Source organism: Pelodiscus sinensis, chromosome 2 (genome assembly GCF_052426305.1).
Source record: "Pelodiscus sinensis isolate ZL-2025 chromosome 2, ASM5242630v1, whole genome shotgun sequence".
Classification (NCBI taxonomy): Eukaryota; Metazoa; Chordata; order Testudines; family Trionychidae; genus Pelodiscus; species Pelodiscus sinensis.
In genome coordinates this window covers 42,176,879-42,199,446 of record NC_143053.1, presented here as the reverse complement: position 1 = coordinate 42,199,446, position 22,568 = coordinate 42,176,879, and the positions used below count along the sequence as shown (strand labels likewise).

At 42.5% G+C, this 22,568-nt stretch overlaps 2 protein-coding genes across 3 annotated transcripts in view; one reads left to right on the top strand and one right to left on the bottom strand.

Annotated features, from left to right (window-relative positions):
* Positions 1-1,863: 1,863 nt before the first annotated feature.
* Positions 1,864-3,846, bottom strand: LOC142826993 (GSK-3-binding protein-like). The gene has a single exon (XM_075920370.2). It carries the CDS (start codon positions 3,762-3,764, stop codon positions 3,234-3,236), a length of 531 nt encoding a protein of 176 aa, XP_075776485.1. The 5' UTR covers positions 3,765-3,846; the 3' UTR covers positions 1,864-3,233.
* A 95-nt stretch (positions 3,847-3,941) lies between these two features.
* Positions 3,942-22,568, top strand: part of DPY19L4 (dpy-19 like 4) — a 196,354-nt gene continuing 177,727 nt past the window's right edge. Inside the window, exons 1-2 of one of the 2 annotated variants that reach the window (XM_089776202.1) lie at positions 3,942-4,132; positions 10,146-10,259. The gene's annotated coding sequence lies outside the window, so the exon portion shown is untranslated. Of the gene's footprint in view, positions 4,133-4,156; positions 4,301-10,145; positions 10,260-22,568 lie in introns of those variants that run through there. The other variant, XM_075920362.2, reaches the window with a different exon arrangement.

The window sequence follows — 22,568 nt, the reverse complement described above, 5'->3', positions numbered from 1 at the left end:
TGGTAGCAGCATTGGAGAGAGTTTTGAAAATCATCCAAAATGAGTGCCAAAATCCCTTTATACAAATACCATCACACACACTGTACACAATTCTTAACTCAATGGAGCCCTTTTCCAGCCACAGATCTGAGTCTTGCATAGAGGAAAGAGAAAGCTTAAAAACCAGCTTGTCAATGAAATTCACTCTTTTATTCTCTTAGTCTCATTCCAATTGGAAGTTTATTGAAATGTATTCTTCTGGTAAAATCCTTTGAAGGAGTGGCTCTGTCCTTTCACTGACTACAAAGGGCACTTGTAAAGTTAACTGTTATCAATATACACAGAACTGTATTTGGGTTTTGGAAAGGAAATGTAGAATTTCTGTATATAAATTACAATGATAAAAAGTCTTAAGTATTAGTATGGAGCTGTTTTACTTTATACACTCATATTTAACCAAAGTTCCACAAATACTGACATTGCATTAGCCGAATTAGGTATTTAATAAGATTACTAAATAGGCCCAGATAATTCAACTGTTCCTTCCAGGTTTTAAATAACCACTGGCACAATAGGTGCACCTCTAGCCCTGGAACTATCAGACAAAAATGTGAAAATGAATAGATGTAAAGTTATTATGGCACATAGCCACATTTGCCTCAGATTGTTGTACATATTAGATTTCAAGGATTTAAAGAATGAATTAAATTTATATTTTAAAATAATTTCTCCGCAGTATTTACAACTTAAATATTGCAACATTCTGCTAAATACAAGAACTCAAGTAAAAGCAAGTCCTAGCTGTGTGAAATGCAGAAAAGTAAACAGAATAAATTATGAAACTTTGATTTTAAAATTGTTTAAAATGTTAGGAATTAGATGTCACAAGGTTTTTGAAGTCTGTGCTTACCATGTTCAAGTTATATGTTTTATTATGAAAGATCACATTACATGTCCACAAATCTGCTTACAAATTAGAAAAAAGGAGAAAAAGCTGGTAAAAAGAACAGTATAATGCTTATTTACTACCATCTTAGGTAAAAAAAAAAAAAACCATGAAATTAATAAGTCAGATGAACATTAAACACAATTAAGCACCAAAGATAATGTATATCACCACAAAAATATGTCCTGACAAAGTAGTTTATGGATCAAATTTGACCTTCAGAAAGAATGAACTGTTCAAGTAACAAAGTGCTCAGGCTAAGGTAAACATCTTCCATTTTCTTTCAAGTGGGATCAGACCTTCAAAGGAACAGCTTTTGCCCCAGTGCTCATGGGTGAGAAAGGAGGAGAGAAAAGGGGAAATTGTTGTGTAGTATACGTATAAATCAAATCTAAACTCATTTGTTGATTTTAAAATAGTCAAACAAGATTACCTAGCAAACTAAACATTCAGAATGTTTAAAATTTAATTAGCACCATCATTTTTAATAAACATGATTAAGTCTATTCCTACTAAGATGTATGAGCTTACACCCTTCATACGCCATAGCTCAATTTAGTTGGAAATAAAAAGAACATGAATAACTTCATCTTCCTTCCTCCTTCAAATGTGATATACTACATTATCAATTTTGTGGTCAAGTATGATTTGACTTATGAATTCCTGAGGCAACACTGAGTCAGCATGAAAGGGTGTCCCTTGGTTTAAGAAAGAATGCTGCTGGCGAACAAAGGGGCTCAATTGCATCTCAATGCATTAATAACTGGTGTCCCGCTGCATCAGACTATGCGGATTGTTGTTTTGTCTGCAAAATGGAGATCTCTTTAACTGAAAAGGAAAATGATGATGGGTTATGTTCATTTGTAAGATTGTCACTACTGCTTAATTCATATAAAGGGGTTCACTTCCCTCAATGTCAATAAGACACAGACCCAAGCTAAAAACAAGACCACATTTATTCAATACAGACATGTTAATTAAGACAAGTCCTGTAAACCAGGAACACAATTCAAACACTCCGCTACGAAGTGTATATATTTGACAACAGCCAGCATCTTTTCAATCCAGCCATTGAGGTTTTGTTTTGTTTTTTTAAAGTTGTTTAGCTACCATATGTGAACAATGTATCTTAGTCTTCACTCACACTTCACAATGATCAGTTCAGCTGCTTTCCAACTTTGAGATTCACATTTAAAACGCTCTGTAGTTACAATGAGAAAAGTGTAGAAAAGAAACCCAGAAAGGGAAAGGAACACGCACCTCCCAATAAGGTATTTTAGACTTATTGCAAATGGCTCCTGTGAGACCACCAGAGAAAGACAAATTTAATCCCGTGTAGCGAGACAGACTCCAAGCCTGGAACACGCTGGCAGTTGGAATAGCAGGGAAGGGGTGTGAAAAGACAAACAGCCTTCTCTCTGTCCATCCTCCTGGAAAGAGCCCCCGAGCGCCGGAGCAATGGCAGTGGTAATAGCAGGAGGGACAGGGACTGGTGGGGTTCTTAGAGAGCTTGCTGTAATATGACCCTGTTTCTGAGAATCCCACTGGTAGGAGGAGCTCTTGGAAAACGAGGGGGAAAAAAAGAGCACAACAACAACTCTGATCGGGCAACGTGCACGTCCTCAGGAGACTCCCAGTGGTTACAAAACACAGGGCTGGCCCACAGTACAGTCAAAACACGCTAAGATAGGGTTACTATCTCCAAACGGCTGGTGAAAACAACACCACGATGCGTGCGCTGTGTGGATGCGCCTATGGGGGACTGCAAACAGTGACCTTGGGGCAGAGGAAGAGGAGCCACGCGATTTTAAACCCGCCACCCAAACCTACCTCCCCGCCGCCCCGTTCGAGTGCCGCTTCCCTCTACAACACTAATACAGAGGACCCCTTTCCAAAACAATGTGAGGCCGGGACTGGTCCATCTGGGTGGTCCCTTCCCCCGCCCCGATACACAGCAGCGAGTTGAGGGAACCTGCATATTCGCGGGGTAAGCTCGGTGAAAGGGTGTGTGTGTGTATGTGTATGGGGAGGTGTCCCTGATTTCTCCACCCCCACGAGCGACCTCTTCATAGAGACGTACAGCGCCTCGGAGCTAGCACCATCTTTATACAGAATAGCCGGACCCCCGCCACGGGGTCTCACTGTCAATAAAGAGTCTGATTCAAGTACGTGGGAGCCCTCCCCAGATCCGCCTCTTCGCCGACAGCTGGCCTCTGCCAGGAGGGAGCCCTGCCTGGCCCCCTCCCGCAAGCAACGTCCGGATCCCGTCGCTGGACTCGGCGCCACTGTCTCTCGGCAACTCGCGGGGCTATTGCAGAGGTTGCAAGGTTGCTGCTTCCCCCTCGCCGCTACCGCCGGTGGTAGCTGTGGCCACGGCCGCCGCCGCCAGCTGCAGGCGCCTGACTGCCTCCTTGATGAGGTTCCCGGAGAGGATGAGCTGCTGCAGGAGCCGATGCGGATCCTCCTCTTCGCCGGCGGCTTCCCCGTGCCCCGGCCGCTTCCTCCTGCGGGAGGCGCTCCGCAGCCAGCCGCGGCCGCACAGCTGTTTGGCCACCCTCTGGCTGGCCTTGCCCGGGCGCTGGGGCTCGACAGGCTGGTGCGGCTGCAAGGGAGCCGGGGCCAGGAAACCGCTGCCGCGGGGGGCGTAGGGCGCGACGCGTCCCCGGGCACTAGCGGGCTGAGGGTGCTTGGGGCCGCGGGGAGCCGGGGCCCGCTGGGCGCTTAACTGCAGCACCTCGCCCAGCTTGGCCACCAGCGCGTCCACCTCCTTGGAGCCCGCCTGCCCCACGGCGACCGAGCGCTCCAGCAGCAGGAAGCGCTCCCCGGGCAGGCACGGCATCTCGGCCGGCTCCTCACGCCGCGGCGGTGCAACCCCGACTCGCAGCAGCCTGCTGCTGGGCTTGGTTTGTAAACAATGGGTGACGCGAAGCCCCGGGCACGTCCCACCGCCCTGAGCGGGGGGAGCGGGCAAGACCAGAGGCGAGGGCGGGGGGCAGCAGGCGCGCGCATGGAGCTGCCGCGGCCGAGCTCCCACGTCCCCTCTAGGGCCCCTGCATCCGCCTGTCCCAAAGGCGGCGAGAAGCGGTGGGCGAGGGTGAATGCGCCTTTCCCTCGCGATCCGCTCCCCCCTCGCTTCTCAGTATATGGGCTCGTCCGCTTTCAAACCCCGCACCCGGAGGGACGGGGCGGGGCTTCTCCGTCTGACCGGTAGGAGGAGTGTGATGGGAAGGGGGCGCGAGAGAGTGAGGACGGAGTGGGCGGGGGCGCAGGCCATCTTACAGGGAGGGGGGAACGGAACCTGTTTCCTGAGGCGTCTTTGGGCGGCGCGCGCTGGGGCTGCGCGCAGGACGGTTGCCCAGCCTGTGCGGGCGCAAGGTAACGTGCCCGTTTGCCGTGCAGCTGCTGGCGCGTTTGGCTGTAGTGGGGACTGGTGGGCGGCACCAGCCATTGATTTTTTTTAATCGCTAGTTTCATTCAGACCCGTTCAAACTGTGTTACCTATGGTGCTGGGATTGAACCCAGTAACCTTGTCCCTTCCTGGACTCCATGACCTCGTGAGGTCTCTTCCAGCCCTAGGATTCTATGAGTCTTCGGGTCCTTTCCTGTATCCTGGCTGCACCAGGCAGAAGTATCTTCACCACGCTTCTCTGGCCAGCTACAGCTAACACAGATCAGGGCAGCATTCGCACAGCAGCATATTTTCTGGCATAACCCTATCAGGCCTATCGGCCTTTCCACACCCAGCACACTAAACATCTGTGTTTGAATCAGTACATTCTGGGGAAATCTGGGCAGCTCTCCCTTAATTCTCTCCCCAGCTACTAATGCAAGGGAAAAAGAGGTGGTTGTCGTAGTGCACTTTGGGATGTCCAGTGACTTGGGAAAGGGACAATCCAGCGATATGATTAGATGGTATCATCTAACAAATGTGTATTAGAATCTGAGAGCCATGTATATGGAAACCCCTAGTATGTATAGACACAAACTGCTTGGTTTAGAAACTGTTGCCACCTTTCACACTGTAAATAAGCACCCAGACTTTCATAATAAGCCAAAAATCAAGCTCTCATTTCAAAACAAGATCAAAACAAGCCAATCCTTAAAAGAACGCCAACACTGTATGTGACTAGATCTCTCCCGGGATGCCATCTGGAACTGTGGTCTTTTCTGTCCTAGGTTGGAGGTTATCAGAAATTACCACTACTAGCCATTCTATTAAAAAGATGCTATAACTGATGCCTCCTGGCTTTACATTCATGTTTCTGGTCTGTTTCTCTTCCTTTTAGAACTGGACCTTTATGTATATTTGTTTACATTTTCAAAGAACAGCTTTTTCTCATATTTTAATTTGTTTTTATTATTTAACTTAATTCCCAGAGCTCTCTGGCTGGGGATGTTGTATGAATGTTTTATATGCAAATAGTTTAATTACGTTGCAAGTTCTAAATTTTGCCTTTTAGTCTACCATAATTATGTAGGCTAATCTGTCAGTTCGCGGGGACACATTTTATGCCAGAGTATAAAAGGTAATCACATGCTTTACCTTCTTTATTAATACAGGTTCAACCTCTCTAATCCAGGACTCTCTGGTCTGGCAACATCTGTTGTCCTGAATCATTTTAGTTAGCCAGATGTTCACTTATCATAGTTGTGCCAAGTTTCCCATGGTCCCATAAAGTTTGTTTACAGTCACCAGTCCTGGCTCTCAGTTTTCTGATTTACCTCTCTAATTTAGCTCTAATTTACCCCTAAATGTCTTCTAAGAGCTCAGTAAGCAGTGGAAGTGTTGGTAATGCTGCTAGACAATATTGACCTTCTGTGGTTTGGCAAATTCTCTGGTACAGCACCAGTCAGGCCCAAGAGTTGAGAGGTTCAACCTGTACTAAAGGGCTGTGTCTACACTGGCATGAATTTCCCGAACTGCTTAAAACGGAATACTATTCCGTTTTCAATTTTTCCGGAAAAGGAGCGTCTACATTGGCAGGCTGCTTTTCCAGAAAAGCCCTTTTTCCGGAAAAGCGTCTGTGGCCAATGTAGACACGCTTTTCCGGAAAAGAGCCCCGATCGCCATTTTCGCGATCGGGGCTTTTTTCCGGAAAAGACTACTGGGCTGTCTACACTGGCCCTTTTCTGGAACAGTGTTCCGGAATAAGGACTTATTCCTGAGCGGGAGCAGAATAGTTTTTCCGGAATAGCGGCTGATTTTGTACAGTAGAGCATCGTTGCTTTTCCGGAAATTCAAGGGCCAGTGTAGACAGCTCACAGCTTATTCCGGAAAAGCGGCTGATTTTCCGGAATAAGTGGCCCAGTGTAGACACAGCCCAGAAGTAAGCATATGCTGTGATTTCTGACTTTCACACCCACTTAGTGCAAAAAAGAAACTCAAATCCTTGTTAAGCCCCTGTAAATCGATGTAATGTAAGGTACAGAAGTGGGAGACTTCTATCAGATATGTGGACAATACATCTCTTTTCCTACTACCAGTCCTTTCTGCCTAGAAAGCAATGTAGTCTTTCCCCTGCTTGCTAAGAATCTCTCCTGCTGTGGTGAGTGACTCCCTTCCTTTCCTAGCTTTAGTCTTGGGCTGCCAGGTGAAAAGTTCTGTCAACTCAAGTGCATTGCTCAGATGTGTGAAAAATTCATCACCTGAGTGGCATAGTTAAGACACGGATGCACCACAGTGGTGCAACTGCAGCTGTAGCAATGTAAGTATAGACCTTGTATTTATTCCAAATTCCAGTACTTGGCTGGAGTCTACTCTGACTGAACATCATATCACTACAGTTTCCAGGTAATCATTATAGGGAAAGCACCTGATTCCTCTTAGCTCTGCCTCTTTCAGTAATCAGGGTTGCCCAGCCCCAGACCCTCCAGTCCGTACAGTGCAAGCCACTGTAAGATATAATACTGTTAACTAGAAAGATAAACTGGTACCCGATCACCATTTGAGAGTAGATTTTTTTTTAAGTTTTTGGTAAAAGTATTTTATTTGTTGCTTGCTGAGAATACTTGGTATGTCTCAGCCCTGACTGACACAGTCTTTTTGGTTCTTCTGGCATTCACCAGGCCAAAACTCCTTGCCTTCTGGTCATTTGGTCCTTCCATATTCTCAAGGGCAAGCCTTTCCTCTCCCTCTCTGAGGACTCAGTTGTCAAAATCTCCCTCACCTGCTAAGACAAACCCCCAGCACTGATCCCTTAGTGCCAAAAATCCTTCCATGTGCCCTTAATTGAGCTACTGAACTTCTAAAACTCCCACAACCTCTAACAGCCAAAGAGTTGGATAAATTTCCTTTTACAGCTCATCAGCCCTGATTACTCAGCTACAGAGATTACTGTTTGGCAAGGATTGTCAAGGTGCCTTGCACAACATTCCCTGCTAACCTAGGAGAGAAAACAGGACTGGGAACACAACTTTCAGATCTCTCAGTGATGGACTAAATCACGAGTAAATCCGGTTACTTACGTGTCTTTTGTTTACTCGCATAATTGAGTCACTTGCAGCTGTCCTAAAAGGTCTGGATATAAATTGTTTACAGTGATATGAAATGATGGACTGTTGTGATGCATCTTGTGTGATTGTGTAGGTTTTCTATAAAACTTTATAGTGTTCTCTTTAGGTTCTCCCTTGTCATGTATTAAAATATAGAAATAGGACTACGTAGAGCTTAAAACTAAATATTGCAGGACAGAAGTCCCACAGATTTTTGCTGAAATCTCTGCTAAAAATCCTACAGATATAAGAGAAAATACATTTTGTCAGAATTCCCTGACAAGTTATTCACACTTACAATTATACCTTCACTCAATGATTAAGCAGATATTTCCCTTGACAGTTCTGTTAAATCAAACCTATCTACAATGAATACACTAGAAACACCACAATCAATATGCAAGTGTATAATGATGATGAGAAACCTGTCTCTCAGTATTTAGGTTAAAAAATGTTTTAATTGTAACGAGAAAAGAATTGTTTCAAGTTGTATACCGAGAGTCTAATCCAACTCCGCTAAATCAAAGGGACTTTGATAAGGCTGCTGCAAGCCTCCTCCATTTAAATCCCTCTTCAAAACACTCTTTCAACATTAATCCACCATACAAAGAAGAATGTTATTTTAAAAAATTACAGTGCGTGATATCTGATTATTATCAGGTATATTCTGTATCTGAACTGTGTTTTCTAATTTAGAGTATGAACCTGCTCTTGCTGAAATCTGCAGAAGCATGATTCAGGCAATTTGATTGTAAGCTCCTTGGAGTTGCTGTTATAGTTACGGGGTTTGCTGCATCTCTGTACAGTTCTCGGTCTCTCTGAGTGTATTGCCTCCGGTGTCAGGCCTTGTATCTCTCCTGGGGTGAATTCTATAGTTCTCCCATCTTAGACCAGACCCAAAGCAACTGTACCATGTAAGTCAGCCATCCTCAGCAGGCTCAAGTAGGTTTGGCAACTGTGGTTCTTCCCTTCAGGAGTGTTTGACCAGTGGCATCCATTGACAAAACAGCCTTTTTCAAAGCAAAGCATTTTATATTTAAAAGTAGGAGCAAAGCAAAAGAGAAGGCAAGATTTTAACAATAATCTTCACATCTGTCTTACTTAAAGTCTTACTACTCCGTTACCTAACCCTTGTCTTCACTGACCGGGAGATTGATGAGGGTCGATTTAGTGGGTCTAGTAAGGACCTATTAAAACTACCTCTGATCAGACTCCTGTCAACTCTGCTACTCCATTGGGTCACAGAAGTAAGGGAAGTCAATGGGAGAGTTTTTCCTGTCGACCCCCTGCAGTGGGAAGGCTACACAAATTTGAACTTAGGTACGTCAACTTCAGCTGCACTATTTACATAGTTGGAGTAATGTACTTTAGTCTGACTTTGCCCCCTAGTGTAGGCCTAGCTCAGTGGTCCCCAGCGCGGTGCCCACAGGTGCCATGGTGCCCACCGGGGCATTTATGTGCGCCCGCCGAAACATCTGGGCTGGCCCCGCCCCCGGTGCACGTCACATGCATGGTGCCAGCCCCGGGCGCATGGGCGGCCCCTGCTCCAGGCACGCGGCACATGCGCGGTGCTGGCCCAGGGCATGTGGGCGGCCCCTGCTCTGGGCATGCGGCACATGCACGGTGCCGGCCCTGGTCTCAGGGCGCGTGGGCGGCCCCTACCCCCCGGCGTGCGGCACATGTGCAGTGCCAATTCCAGGTGCAGGGCGCGTGGGCAGCCCCTGCCCCAGGCACGCGGCACATGCGTGGTACCAGCCCTGGATTCAGGGCGCGTGGGCAGCCCCTACCCCCGGCGCACGGTGCATGTGTGGCCCCACCCCCGGAAGTGCGGTGTGTGAACGTCCCTGCCCCTGGGCGCCCGGCAGCCACCAAAATTTGGGGACCACTGGCCTAGCTTCTTCAAAGGCATCCAGTGAATGCTTGTGTGTCATTTTGATCTTCTTGTGTTTCAAGATCGCTTTCTGCCCTGGCATTGTCTCTTATCTTAACAATCCTTAAGTCATTTCTCTGTGAACACTTATTGTGAGCAGTTCTTTGCCCTTCCTGTTTCTTTTTTCCATACAGTCCCCTATTGCACCAAAACAATATATTTGTAAATTAAACAACTGAATAACTTGCTCAGCATACAGTATTAATACATTCCAGAGCCATTCTACTTCTGTCACTGGCACTGCAACAAGGTCTTTCTCTATGTTTTGAGTAGAGCTAATCTCACTGTTAACAGGTAGTGATTCTTTTAGATTCAAAAGAATTGTCTCTTCTGTGTGTGTGTGGTTTTTTTTAGCACCCTACATTGAACGAGGCCTTTGGGCTTTATCATAATATAAATATTAATGATTAATAGCAAGCAGGTTTTAGTATTTATCCTCTTCATAAGTGCATAATCCCAGGTCTGTAGATAGCTGAGCTTCTGCTGAATACTGACTGTAACACTGCTCAGCTGTGTCCTGTGTAGAGGTCTGAAGTGCTATGAGATCCAGAATCTGGTTCCAATTCTTCCTATTGCACTCTCGCTAAGGTTATAAATAAATATACTTTCTCTTGGAGGGATTAATTCATTTGGAATAACCCTGTATCCTGTTCCTTCCTGTTAGTGTCATTACAATTAAAATCAACAAAATAAAAACCTCACAAAACTGCTGATAATAAAACTGTCTTGCTTTTATAACTGAACAGCATCTTTTCTGTTCCTCTGAATGAGCCCCTCAATAACCTCTATTTCCATCAGGTTGGGACAGACAAGTGCTTTTCACAACTACCATGGTACACTGATGTCAACACATCACCCTTTTTTGCTGCTGAAAGGACATGACAGTTACAATGGAGGTGCATGGCTCCATAGGTAAGTTTTTCATTTAAAGCAGAGATTCAACTTCTTTGTTTTGTAAAAAACACAGCGTATGTTCCCCAGACTTACAAAACTTATTCTTTGAGGACAGAATTAGTTTTCTGAGAATTTACAAATAATCCATTAATTTATCTATTTATTTTGTGGTAGTAGCTTCTTTTTCTGGGCCCTTGCTAATTGTTGTACAAGCATATACAGTTCATGCCTGTAAGGTATGCCTTAACTGCAGAGGTAACTGGAATGAACCTAGCTGGAATAAGAACTGCCACTCTGCAAAATAACACTCAAGTTGCTGCCTACTTATTGGTGCTGTATTCACTTGCATGTGTTGCTAAAACTTCTGAGGGCATATTCCTTGGTCCCTAGTGCTGCAGTAAACCGAGATATTCAGATTTATTTCCCTTTGGATTGTAGGAGAATTTGTCTGTGAGGGAATTCTGTAATGGCATTGGAGGACTAATGGACTTAAGTGCTGCTATTTGTGTCCATACTATGGAGTGGTTTTGTGAGCAGGTGATGAATTGTGATCTCTAAAGTTTTAATCTATAATCCCTCTTGGGCTATCTAACATGAGGTAAAGGCACCATCAGTCTAGTTAACAGTTTTTGTATATGGAGGGGACTCAAGTTATGGACAACTCATGAATTATAACTCAAGTTTACTTTTCAATGAAGAGTTCATAGTCTTTGCCCGAAGAGTTCACAGTCTAAGGACCTGTTTGCAAAATGTATTCAAAACTTATTAAAAAATGGGTCTGTTAGCACAGTTCTCTATCCACAGTGTGGAGGATACGAAGGGTGCATCTACACTGCACTCTTACCTTGAAATAAGCTACGCAATTTGAGGTACACAAATTGCTTAGCTTATTTCAAGTCAATTTCAAAATTGCTTATTTTGACATTTGGCGCTGTCTACACAACACTTATTTGGAAATAACCTGCTATTCTGAAACATCCCTTACTCCTTGTGGAATGAGGTTTACGAGGACATAGGAATAGCGAGCTCATTATATTTCAGTGTAACGGGTGCGCTCAAAAGATGTGGAATAACTATTTCGGCATATCGTATCCTGAAATAGACCTGCAGTGTAGATGTAGCCTAAAGGTTAACAACTCTAAGGCAGTTTCTCCAACACAAAAACTCACAACTAATGAGCCAATTAATTGAACAGTTGATATTAATTTTCATTATAATCTTCCTCTGAAAGCATATACTAGATCACATCTTCAGTAGGTAGGTCATCACTTAAGTTATGCATGATCAGCAGCATGAGTCTATATATTTCAGCCATTTTTCTTATTTGCACTTCTCACAAATTTACCCACACAATCAATGTTAAAATGCATCTTTTTAAAATTAGGTTTTAATTGAATGCTGCACTTTGGGAGGAAATCTCTACTGATTTAGCCAGTGTTTTACTGTTGTTCCACCATGGCACTGTTTACAGCTTTCACTTACCATGTAGTTGATTATATTCTGTGGTGGGGCTTTGTTATGGTAGTGTAAGACCTGGCAGATAAACTGCCTTTAAACCAGGGCTACTCAACTTTGGAAGCCCTGGAGGCCACAGTGATACTCACAGCATGTGTGGAGGGCTGCAACTTAAGTGTGGTTGCATATACATGAAAATATATATGCAAATAGCTTCTTTCACGTTGACGGACATGAATACAAAGCACTTTCCACAGTGCCCCGGTGCTCCCAGCACTTCCTCCCTGAGGGCTAGAAACACTGACATCCTGGACATGTCTATTTTAGCCAGCCCGTCCGCTTGCGTCTTTCAATGCTCATCCTGCCTGGGAGACACCTCGCCATTGTGGAATGTGTTCCCAGTGGAGGCCATGTTCAGAGGATTCTGCCTGCTGGCTGCGTGTTGAGCCCCGTGTAAACCCAAACTGCACTGCGGGCCTCAAACAAAAGGGCCGCAGGCCACGTGCAGCTCACGGCCATGTGCTGAGTAGTCCTGCTTTAAACAGCACAGTGCCTTTGGGAGTGGTGGGGGCTAGACCTTCTGAGTTTGAAAGACCATTCTATATCCTGTAATCATCCTTGATATTAAAACCTAAGTGTAGTGCAAGGCAAAAATTTAAGAAACAATAGGAGTAGTCCCTATAAAGCAGTTCCACATTTGTGATTATTCTTCCCCCTCCATGCTATCCCTCCCTCCCTCTGTTCATATTTATGCAGACTTTTATCACATGTGGGTGTTGCTCAGTCTGGCACAGCAATTTGTGGTACACTTGAAAAGGAATTGCATTATGAAAAATGAAATGTTGATGATGATGATGAAAATTCTGCTTGCTGTGTGGATTCCCTAGTGCAGTCTTATTATCACTGCTGCCGTCATTCAACTTCTGAAGTCTCCATTCTGTGCTCACTGATGAACTGCAGCTGAACGAGGTGAAATATTACATTGTTGTCTGCTTTTCTTGTGAACCTGAACGGCTTCTTACATAAAATCACCCTGCTATGAAATACCCACGTGAACTCAAAACCCCTGAGGAAGAACTCTTCTAAAGCATCTAAATAAGAAGACGACTGATAATTCCATTTTAGTAAAACCTTTAACAATAGCAAATTGAAGTGAGTGACCACATGAATATTTTCTGTCCCAAAAACACCTCAAATTTGAGAGAGTTGCAGGGTAGTTTTTATTACTTATGAGTAATTCTTATTGGAAGAAGTCAGTATTAGAAAACCTGTCACCAGCATACCCCAAGAGTCTGATAGGGTTATAGTCCTGAAATCATCTCAGAATCAAACAGTGCCTGAAATTCTCCTGTGGTTATTCATTTTGAGAAAGATATGATGATGGCAGCCAAAATAGTAGCTCCTATTTCTATTGTAGAAAATATTGTGACGGGGACCCAATTAATGCACAGTTAATCCTGGCATGGCTATACATGACTATGAATATTTTATTTATACAGTGTTTGTAGATTATGCCTGTTGAGGGCCTCCCAAAGGGCCCCCCAAAGTCAATATCTTTTTTGGAGGGCAAATACAGTCCTATAGGCCTAGTCTCAAAGTACAGTTAACTCTAACCAGGGTAAATATGGCCCTACAAACTGTTAGAGAGCAGGGTACCTGGGGGGAGGGCAGAGGAAGGGGGACTCAGGCCATCCCAGTCCTTGTCCTTGTTGGCAGTGGAGGATTTTCATTGCCTGCTCAGTGGGGATTCTAACTGAAGCATGTTGAGCTCCCGGAGGACAATCCTCTGCCCTGCGCCACTTCCTACTGTTCTCTGCGCTCCACTTAGCTCTTAGGCCGTTGCTCGGAGTGTCCAGCCCTCATTGCTGGCCTCCCTGGTTGGTCTGTCGCTGTGACTGTAGCTACGTCCGCTGCTGCCAGCGTCGCTGCTCCTGGGGCAGCTGTGGCTGCTGCTGCCGGCATCGCTGCTCCTGGGGCAACTGTGCCTGCAGCCGCTGCTGCTGGGGTTGCTGCTCCTGGGGCAGCAGTTGCTGCTGCTGCAGGGGTGGGTCAGGAGCTCCGACCTGAGCTCCTGCCCCTGTGGTGGTCCCTGTGACTGAGCTGCTCTGCTGCCTCTTATACTGCTCCAGCACTTGGAGCATGCCAAGTCTGGGAAAAAGGGCGGGACTTCCTCCGCCCGCAGAGTCTTAACCCTCCCTCTTCAGTGCAGGATATGCTCTCCCTGTCACACTCTCTCTCTTCAGTGTGGGGTACACTCTCCCCGTCACAATGCCCTACTTGGCATCATTCCATGTTGCAATGTAGACTGGAACTGTAAACATACTTATCCACAAATATGGTAAAAACACAACTTTTATTATTTAATATTTGTATAAAGCTCCTTTGCAAAACTGAGTGATGAACAGGCGTTTCAGGTGGGAATCAAACCATGTTCTGGCCATTTTCACCCTAGAGTCTTTTGAAATCCAAGTCTTGAATCATCATTTGGGAAGAGTTGAAATTCAATCCCATCCAATACTTGAGGTCAAACTATGTTTCAACCATATTGGAAGCCAACAGTGAGGTCACCAGGTCTTCCAAAATGGTACCTAAATGGATCTGTAAGTGCTTGTAAGAGATTTGAGATAATATAAGGAAAGACACAGAGTAACTTGTAAAAAAAATTAATTTGTAAATCAGAGTATCCTACATACAAAGAATTGCAAAAGAAGAAGACTATAGGGATATTCCTTTACAAAACTTGAAGTAGTGAGTATTCAATAGGCAGAAAAGGAAAACTACATACAGAGGTAGAGTCCAATGCTTTCTTCTTATTATGGGAACTGTGAAGGGATCCATTCCTTTTAGGTTCACCTCTTAGTGGCTGAGTCTAGGAATTAGCCCTCATTCTGTCTTTTACATTTGGTTGCTTGTACTATGGCCACTCTTCCTTATGGTGACTCACGGTGCTCCCACTTCATGACTCAGAGGTGACTACATAGTCCCTCTACCTCTGGAATAAGAATGTTCTACTGGACAAGCTGGCCAGATGCTGCCTTGGATAGCCTTTCATTCCACTCCAAGATCCTGCATTGCACCACTTCCTAGTGTCTGGCAGGGGAACTTATGCCTGCTTGCTCCTCCAGTTTCTAGCCCAGGAACTCTGTGTTGTTTGCCTAGGTCCCTTCCTATCTCATCTCTGTATCTCATTGCCTATCCATGTTTACTCCCAGAACTTTCTTTGCTCCCCTTTTTGTCCATATAAACCTGCTGAGGGCTTGTGTGGGATGACATAGTTAAGTCCCTTCCATGTGACATATTTTAACTGTGTGGTAGGTGTACTTATATTTGTTGTGTAGATGAAGCTTAAAAGAAAGTAAACTTTCTTAATTCAAAATAAGAATGCCACATACAGACTCACCCCAAAACAACTAAAGATTATTATAACCAATTTACTTATTTTGGCTCTAGTCTATAGACAAGCTCATCTTAGAGTGCATCTACACAGCAGGGCTTAACTCGAAATAAGCTACGCAAATTGAACTATGTCAATTGCATAGTGTATTTCAAAATTTGGAGCGTCTACACGGCACTTATTTCAAAATAGCACACTTTTCCTCTGACTTCCCTTGCTCCTACAATGAGGGTTACAGGGGTCGGGGTAAGAAGTCCTCCAGCTTGACAGTATTTTGACATTATTTTGAAATACCTGCCTGCTGTGTAGATGAGGACTAAGTTATTTCAAAATAATGTTGCTGTGTAGACAAACCTTTAGGGGAGAGAGAGCGAGAGATGGGATTCTGATGTAATCACAGGACATGTAGTGAAGGCATGAGGCTCTCCTGCACAGGGAATAGCAATTATGTTGGCCTTCTTGGGGTGGAGAACCCTGACCAAATAAGTTTGAAATGTAAGAGGAGGATGTGGGGAGATTCAGATTAATTCTTTCTGTTTAATTAACCAGTTCTGCTAGCCTTAGCAATTTTGAATTGCATGGCTCATGATGCACATTTTGAGAGATCACTGGTTACTGGGACTGTGAAATATGTGTAACACAAAAACTGTTATGTGAAGGACACTAAGGCTACTACAAAAACTACAGAGAGGAAGAGAAAGTTTCTCATAGGCAGTGTATGTATTTCCTGGCTGTTATACTATGATATTAAAGAGAAATGATGCTGTTTGCCCTCTGAACTGATTTTATATATATTTTGCTGCCTGGACTGCTGCTGGGAGCAACAAAGAAGGCTGCCGTAATGTCAGGCTGTCTGTCTTCAACTAAAATGAGTTGCAGTTATATAATTATCTGAAATGAGATGTTGAAAGACTGCAGCTGTCTCGTACATACTCAGCAACATTACTGAGTCTCATGCACATTTTCATAGCTATGACACATACACAGGTTTCCTATATATCATTTAAGTCTCACTGCATTTTATAGCATGGTCTGTGTAACTGTATCACTTTGCTTTTCTGTATAATTTCATACATAAATAACATTTTGTGGTTAGGTGAATGCTCTAATACAGCTCATCACCTACAGTATATCTGTCAGATTTTTTGCATGTCCTATTAACACTGGAAGAATAGAAATTTACTCTACCATTGAAAATTCATCTAATATTGTATTCAGCTTTACAGAATGTTTCCCACATGTCTTTGAGTGACAGTCCATCTTTTGATGTTCATATTTGCCATCTGGATATATTTGCTTTGTTCCATAGTAGAATTATAAGAAGATGCAAATAAACCCACAGGATTAAAATATTTTTAAAAAATGATCTCAAGCAAATGTAGCTGTAAATGGTAAAGAATATAATATAATTTTGTTTACATCTAATGGCACAGATATCCTTTTTAAAAATAGGGCAGGTGATTTTCAAAGGGATACAATCAACTTAAAAATCACACTTCTTTTTTTTTACTACTATTGCTACAAAAAACAAAGATTAATAATACTAAAAGAAATTCAAGAAATATATTTTCTAGTTTTTTAGTTTGTTTACTTTACACCTGCAATAGCACATTATATCTGTTAAGTTTCCCTATTTATCCAGCACTGTTCATAGTTATTCATTTTTCTCTGTTCTAATGGGTCTACCATACAGTGGTAAAGGAGAAAAATATTTGAACAAAATATGAAAATGTGCCTGTGAACTTACAGAAAGGCAAAGAGTATTGGGGAGGTGTGTTAACCAATACTACTTTTACTTATTATTTTCATAAGCTAGATTTGAAGTTGATGGATTCCTTTTAAATTTTTAATTAAAGGTGATCTGAAATTTTTTTATAACAGTACCAAATAAAATATTTAAGATCCCAAATTAGTAACCAAATATACACATAGACTTAACACTGACATTGGGTGTATTTATAGACGTACGTGCACATTTATACCTCTGTGTTTATATAGGTATATATTCATACACATACTTACATTATAGATTAAATCAAAACATTTCTTCTATTTAATATGTGTAAAACAATCTGAGATCCTGAGATGAAAATGTTTGTTTGTTTGTTTATGTATGTATTTATTTAGTATACCTGCCTGCTAATAGTGGAGTTCAGAGTTCTGTATTTACCTATGCCCAGCTATAGGTGATTCATAGCATTGCAAGAAAGAATAACAATGTAAAGGATGTAGCTTCTTGCTGCTCTGTATTAGGTGTTGGTTATGCCATCAGCAGTTGCAGAGTAAACACTGAATATGAAATACAGATCTTGGCAGGTAAAAAGTATTTTAATTACAGTTCAAAGAATCAGATAATTAAAACGTCATAATTCCCATATTATAAAACACTTAAATGTATAGTCCTGTAAAATAGAACCAGATCCAAACATTGATTCAAACTTGGAAAAAATTAACAGTAATTTCCCCAAAAATATCTGAATGTTCTTTTCTGCTATTTATATTGCTGTGATTTAGGCAGACTCATACACAGTAGTCAGAGATGGTATGCATTCATGTGTTGTTATGTCAGTGGGTGAGGTGCTGTTCTCTGCCTTTAGTGTTTCTCTGCATACTCACTGCCCTTTGTAAGATGATCTCAGCCTCACTGGGTCATATTATGATTTATTACTAACAATCCTCTGTGAGTTCTTTTCTGGTAGTCAGTAGTTAGTTTGGAATCCATTTTGTAAATGCTGATGACTTGGGCTGTTTTCTTGTTTGTTAGTGAGATCATATAGTGAGGACTTTATCTTTTCAGTATTTTGTTACTTCAGAAAATAATTTTCTCAGCAAATCAGGAGACAGTAGCTTTCCTATAAATTAATAAATTCTCCTTAGAAGACACTCAGAAATCTTGCATGTAAGGATGATGAATTTGATGAATTTCCATGAAAGTTTAATTATCTCCATTGCTTGTACTTTGTATCTTCATTTATATCCCTCATAAGTGAATGCAGAACAGTACTAAATCAGAATGTGCTGGCAGTCTTAATTATGTCACTTCCTAAGTTTTGAGTACTGCTTTACTTTCCAGTCTTAAAAGAATGTTAAGGTTGGTTGGTTTAGGATTTGTTTAAATGTACCTTTATATTCATCTCCCTTAATGATCTAAAGTTGTGGACATCCTTAATTTAAGGGCTTTTCTCCATGTGCACATCTCAAATAGGACAGAGGTCAGCAGAGTTGCAGCTAAATTCTGTGGGCTAGTATTCATTATGATCCACATTGGCATTATTGCAAACAATGTAGTGGCATGAATTTAGCCATTACATCGATGAAGATGTGATTAATGGCATGGCAAGCGCTCTCCCATTGACATCAGTACTGCACCTTAATGAGAGGTGGCAGCTATGTCAATGTGAGTATCTCTTGCCAATATTGCATGGCATAGATACCATGTTAAGTGGATGCACACAACATCGACTAAAGTTATGTAGGTTGTGTAACTTACATTAACTTAACCCTCTAGTGTAGACAAGGCCCATGTGTCTCATCTGTAGGGAGGAGAGACCCAAAGTAAGCTATAACCAAAGACAATGGAAAGTTGGAAGGTGTAAATAAATAAATCTAGGATATCAATATTAAGGGTTTTTTTTGCATATTTTTGTTATTCTTTGCTCTCAAGGCTAGCTTTCATATATTAACCAATGCAACTGATAGATCTCAAATAGCCTTCCCATCCCCTATTTTTAAATGGGCAGGGGTACTGCCATGGGAAAGGTTGAGAACAATTAATTTAAATCTCATTTATTCTCCTTACTCATCTATCTGCTCACCTAACCCAGATGACCCAAACCAGTTCACAATGGTATTAGTGAAAGAGTTTTCTCTGAGTGAAATGGAAATGGGGTCAAGACGTAGGAAATTAAGATCTGACATTTCAAAAGTCTCAGTTGTTGGCTGTCCTTTGTGAGACATTTGCTCTGATTTCCAAGGATGCTGAAGACTCACAATGCCGATACAGGTTGGACCTGCCTGGGCCAGCACCCTCAGACAAGGGAGTTTGTCAGACCAGGGGAGATCAGGGCTCTCCTGAGGCACTGGCTTCCCAGCCAGCTCCTCTCCTAGCTGCTTGCCCTACCCCAGCAGCTACCAACCTGACTGTGCTCCCCAGTCCCAGGTCTGCCATGGCTCCTGGCCCTGGTGGCTCCTGGGTTGGCTGGGTTCCACTTCTGGCCACTGACAGCTGCTGTTTTGGCCAGGCTCTACTGCTAGTCTATGCTCTGCTGCCAGCCCACAATGATAGCCAGCTGGGCTCTGCTGCTGGCTCCTGGGACTGCCAGCTACTGCCCTCGATGGCACCAGATTCCCAGCTGACAGCTACTGGGGCTTTCTGGTCCAGGGGCTCCCTGGTCCAGCAACATCCGTGATCCTGCCAGACCACAGATGCTGCCAGACTAGAGAGTCCTGGACCAGAGAGGTTCAACCTGTAGAAGTCTGTTGAAATGGAGAGTGCTCACCACTTTTGAGAAATCCGGTCCAGGCTGTACCCTGTCAAAGACTGGGGTACATAAAATTTTGAAAAAACTTCGCCAACATTTCTGATACTTTCCAGACAGGAAGTTTGTTTCTATAATATAACAGATAACTAGTAGCCCATGTTTTAGAGAGAAATAGCTAAATCATTGTATCAGGATTTCACCAGTTGTCTTTTGTAACTTTCTCTGTCTCTTCCCTTTAATGTCCCAGGATGGGTTTTGCCTCTGTTTCCCAGAGTAGTGCTTTCTTATCATTCTGGAGTAGATTAGCATTTCCCTTGTCCTTCATTATTTTCCTTATCCTTTATTACTTAATTTATTTTAATTAAACACTTTGTTTATTCCAATCTCTCTCCTCTGTAGTGACAGCAATGGGAAAATTTATTTACCATGGAAATTATGGAGAATAGCTCCCTTTATTATTACTATTCTTTATTATTTGTTAGTCTCTGATTGTGTCCCCTTTATTTAAGTGCTATACAAATTACCTACCATGGGATTCTGCTTCTTTTAACTATCCAATCTTTAGGTGCTTACTGATTACCAGTTCTGCCTATTTGGTTTTCCCATTGATATTTTCATACCCTCTGCTCCTTATTTCTCACACCCTTCCAATTGTTTCCCTTCCCTCCTCTCCCTTCTCCCCTATTTATTTTGAGTCTGCACATCTGAAACTCAAAACTCTGTTTATCTGAAGAAGTGGGATGTGCCCACGAAAGTTCATGATACCATCTATATGTTTTGTTAATATAAAGTGCTATCAGACCATTCATTGTTGTTTAAGTTTAAGGCCTATATGTTTGACCAATACTACACTGTCTTATCTGAGACATAGCCATTTACACAGATGCAAAGTGAATGTAAAATGTTACCACCAGTGTCAGTGAGTAGAGATTTCTCATTTGGTAGCATGTTACATTCACTTTGTTCAAGCATAAATGATAGAATTGTCACCCATCTGGATTTTTCCCAGAAAGTCCATTTTTTGGCTTCTCCGTTGAGAAGGGTTGTCAGGTGTGCAGTTTTCTGCATGTAGAGGTTGCTAAGTGTTTTGGGATTGTTGGATGAAAGGTGCTAATATAAATATTAGTAAATGAAAGTTACTAGTCTCAGTCATGACTGAAGTTGTTGTAGATACAGTGTGAAAGTTAGAGAGAAATCTTAGTAAGAACAGTAAACAGAATTATTAACAAATATTAACTGTCAAATGAAACTACATCCCAGCAATTCACCGGATTTATGAATACTCCCTCACACAGTGCAGTAATTTATGTTTATTACATTTATGTGCTTATAGGTGTACATGGAAGGGAAGTAAATAATTAATAGAACATTGGTTGGTTATTACTTAATCCACAATCTTACCCACGTTTATATCCCACCATCCCAGTAAGGCCTTATCTACACTTATTCTTTTCCCACCATGGGTCTAGCAATAATATAGCTATATTAATAGTAGCAATGGTGAAAACTCTAGTTAGACCATGCATCGACATTATTATTACAATGCGGTCTAAACCCAGTGTGGGGTATTGTTTTGCTCTGTGGAATAGTGTAGAATATGGATGTATTTTTACAGCCTGCCTTTAGAAATCAGTCTAATGCACGCATCAAGAGACACATAAAATTAATGTCCATGGGCTTTCAGCAAATAGCAAGGCAGCTTTAGCTAAATAACATCTCTTGTTATTATGTTACAGTGATAGGCATTAAAAAGGAAATATTTTTCTGATTCTGTATTTCATCACAATATTGCAGTCAAAAATAGGAAATATCTCAGCTTTTCACGAAGAAGTTAATATTACAATAATATGTCTTTTTCTTTTAGTGGTGACCTACAAAGTGGAAAAAACAGTGTGTATGCCTAAAGGTTAGGATTTAAAAACAAATTTGCTTGTTGTTTACATTAGAGATCCAGCTCTTATCTACCATGAGCTTTGTGCTGCACTGTTACAGAAATAAAGATAATTCCTGTCCCCAGATAACTTGTTCTTCACACAAATATTTCACTGCTTTTAAAAATGTAAGTTCAAGTTTCTAATAGTAGATCATTAAACAATAAACCAATAGCACAAAGCTTATTTATTACAATGTTCCGAGTTTCACTGCGGCTATAGATAAAGTTTTGCCAGCACTTTCATTTTAAGTAACCCCTGTTTGTTTTTTATATAACACAGCTGTAAATATTTTCTCTGGTTGAAACTTGACATTCCAAGGAAGAATTGTAAAAGACCAGCTTGGCTATTTTTGAACAGTTACAAGACTAATGAAGCTGGGAGTTTTGCATGAAAGTGTTTGCTTAACTCAGTGATGGTTTTTATTAAATAGAGGAAAGAAACAAAGCACACTTAACAGATCACTGCAACTAAACAAAATACCATTTTAATGACATTGAAACAGGACAATTAGTAGAGTGATGCTTTTGCTGACATGTTCTCTGTGGTTTTTATGTTGTAAGTATGGATCAGATCCATTAACAGTGGGGACATCCACTGCCATGAATGTGTCCTTGTGAGTGAAAGGCATTACCCAAAGCCCACTGAGGTTAATTAAATGCATTCCATTAATTTTAGTGGTCATTGGACCCAAATCTTGGTCTGGTTGAAATCAGTGGACGTTTACCATTGATTTCTGTTGTTTACCACAGATTTGGCCCTGTGTCTTTAATGCATTTTGTCCCACTTCTGAGGCAGCTCTTCAGAGTCCTCTCCTGAGGGCAGCTGAAGTTGGGACCAGAGGCACCTCCACAAGGTGGGGGGAGGTCGGGACCATGCTCCTGGAAAGGTGGGGCCTCAAGTGAAAGGGGCAGAGCTGGAGCAGCTAGCTCTCTGCACTAGCTGGAGTATGCCACCACCCCAGCCTTCAGAGTCACCTGGAGTGTGCGGTGCTTCAATGGCAATTTAGAGGACCTGGGGCTCTGTTTGCCACCATTGCTACAGTAGCAGTGGGGGCAACTGGGAG

What these genes read in the sequence shown, in the direction of transcription:
- LOC142826993 (XM_075920370.2), bottom strand. Translation starts at nt 3,764, where the DNA reads ATGCCGTGCCTGCCCGGGGAGCGCTTCCTGCTGCTGGAGCGCTCGGTC.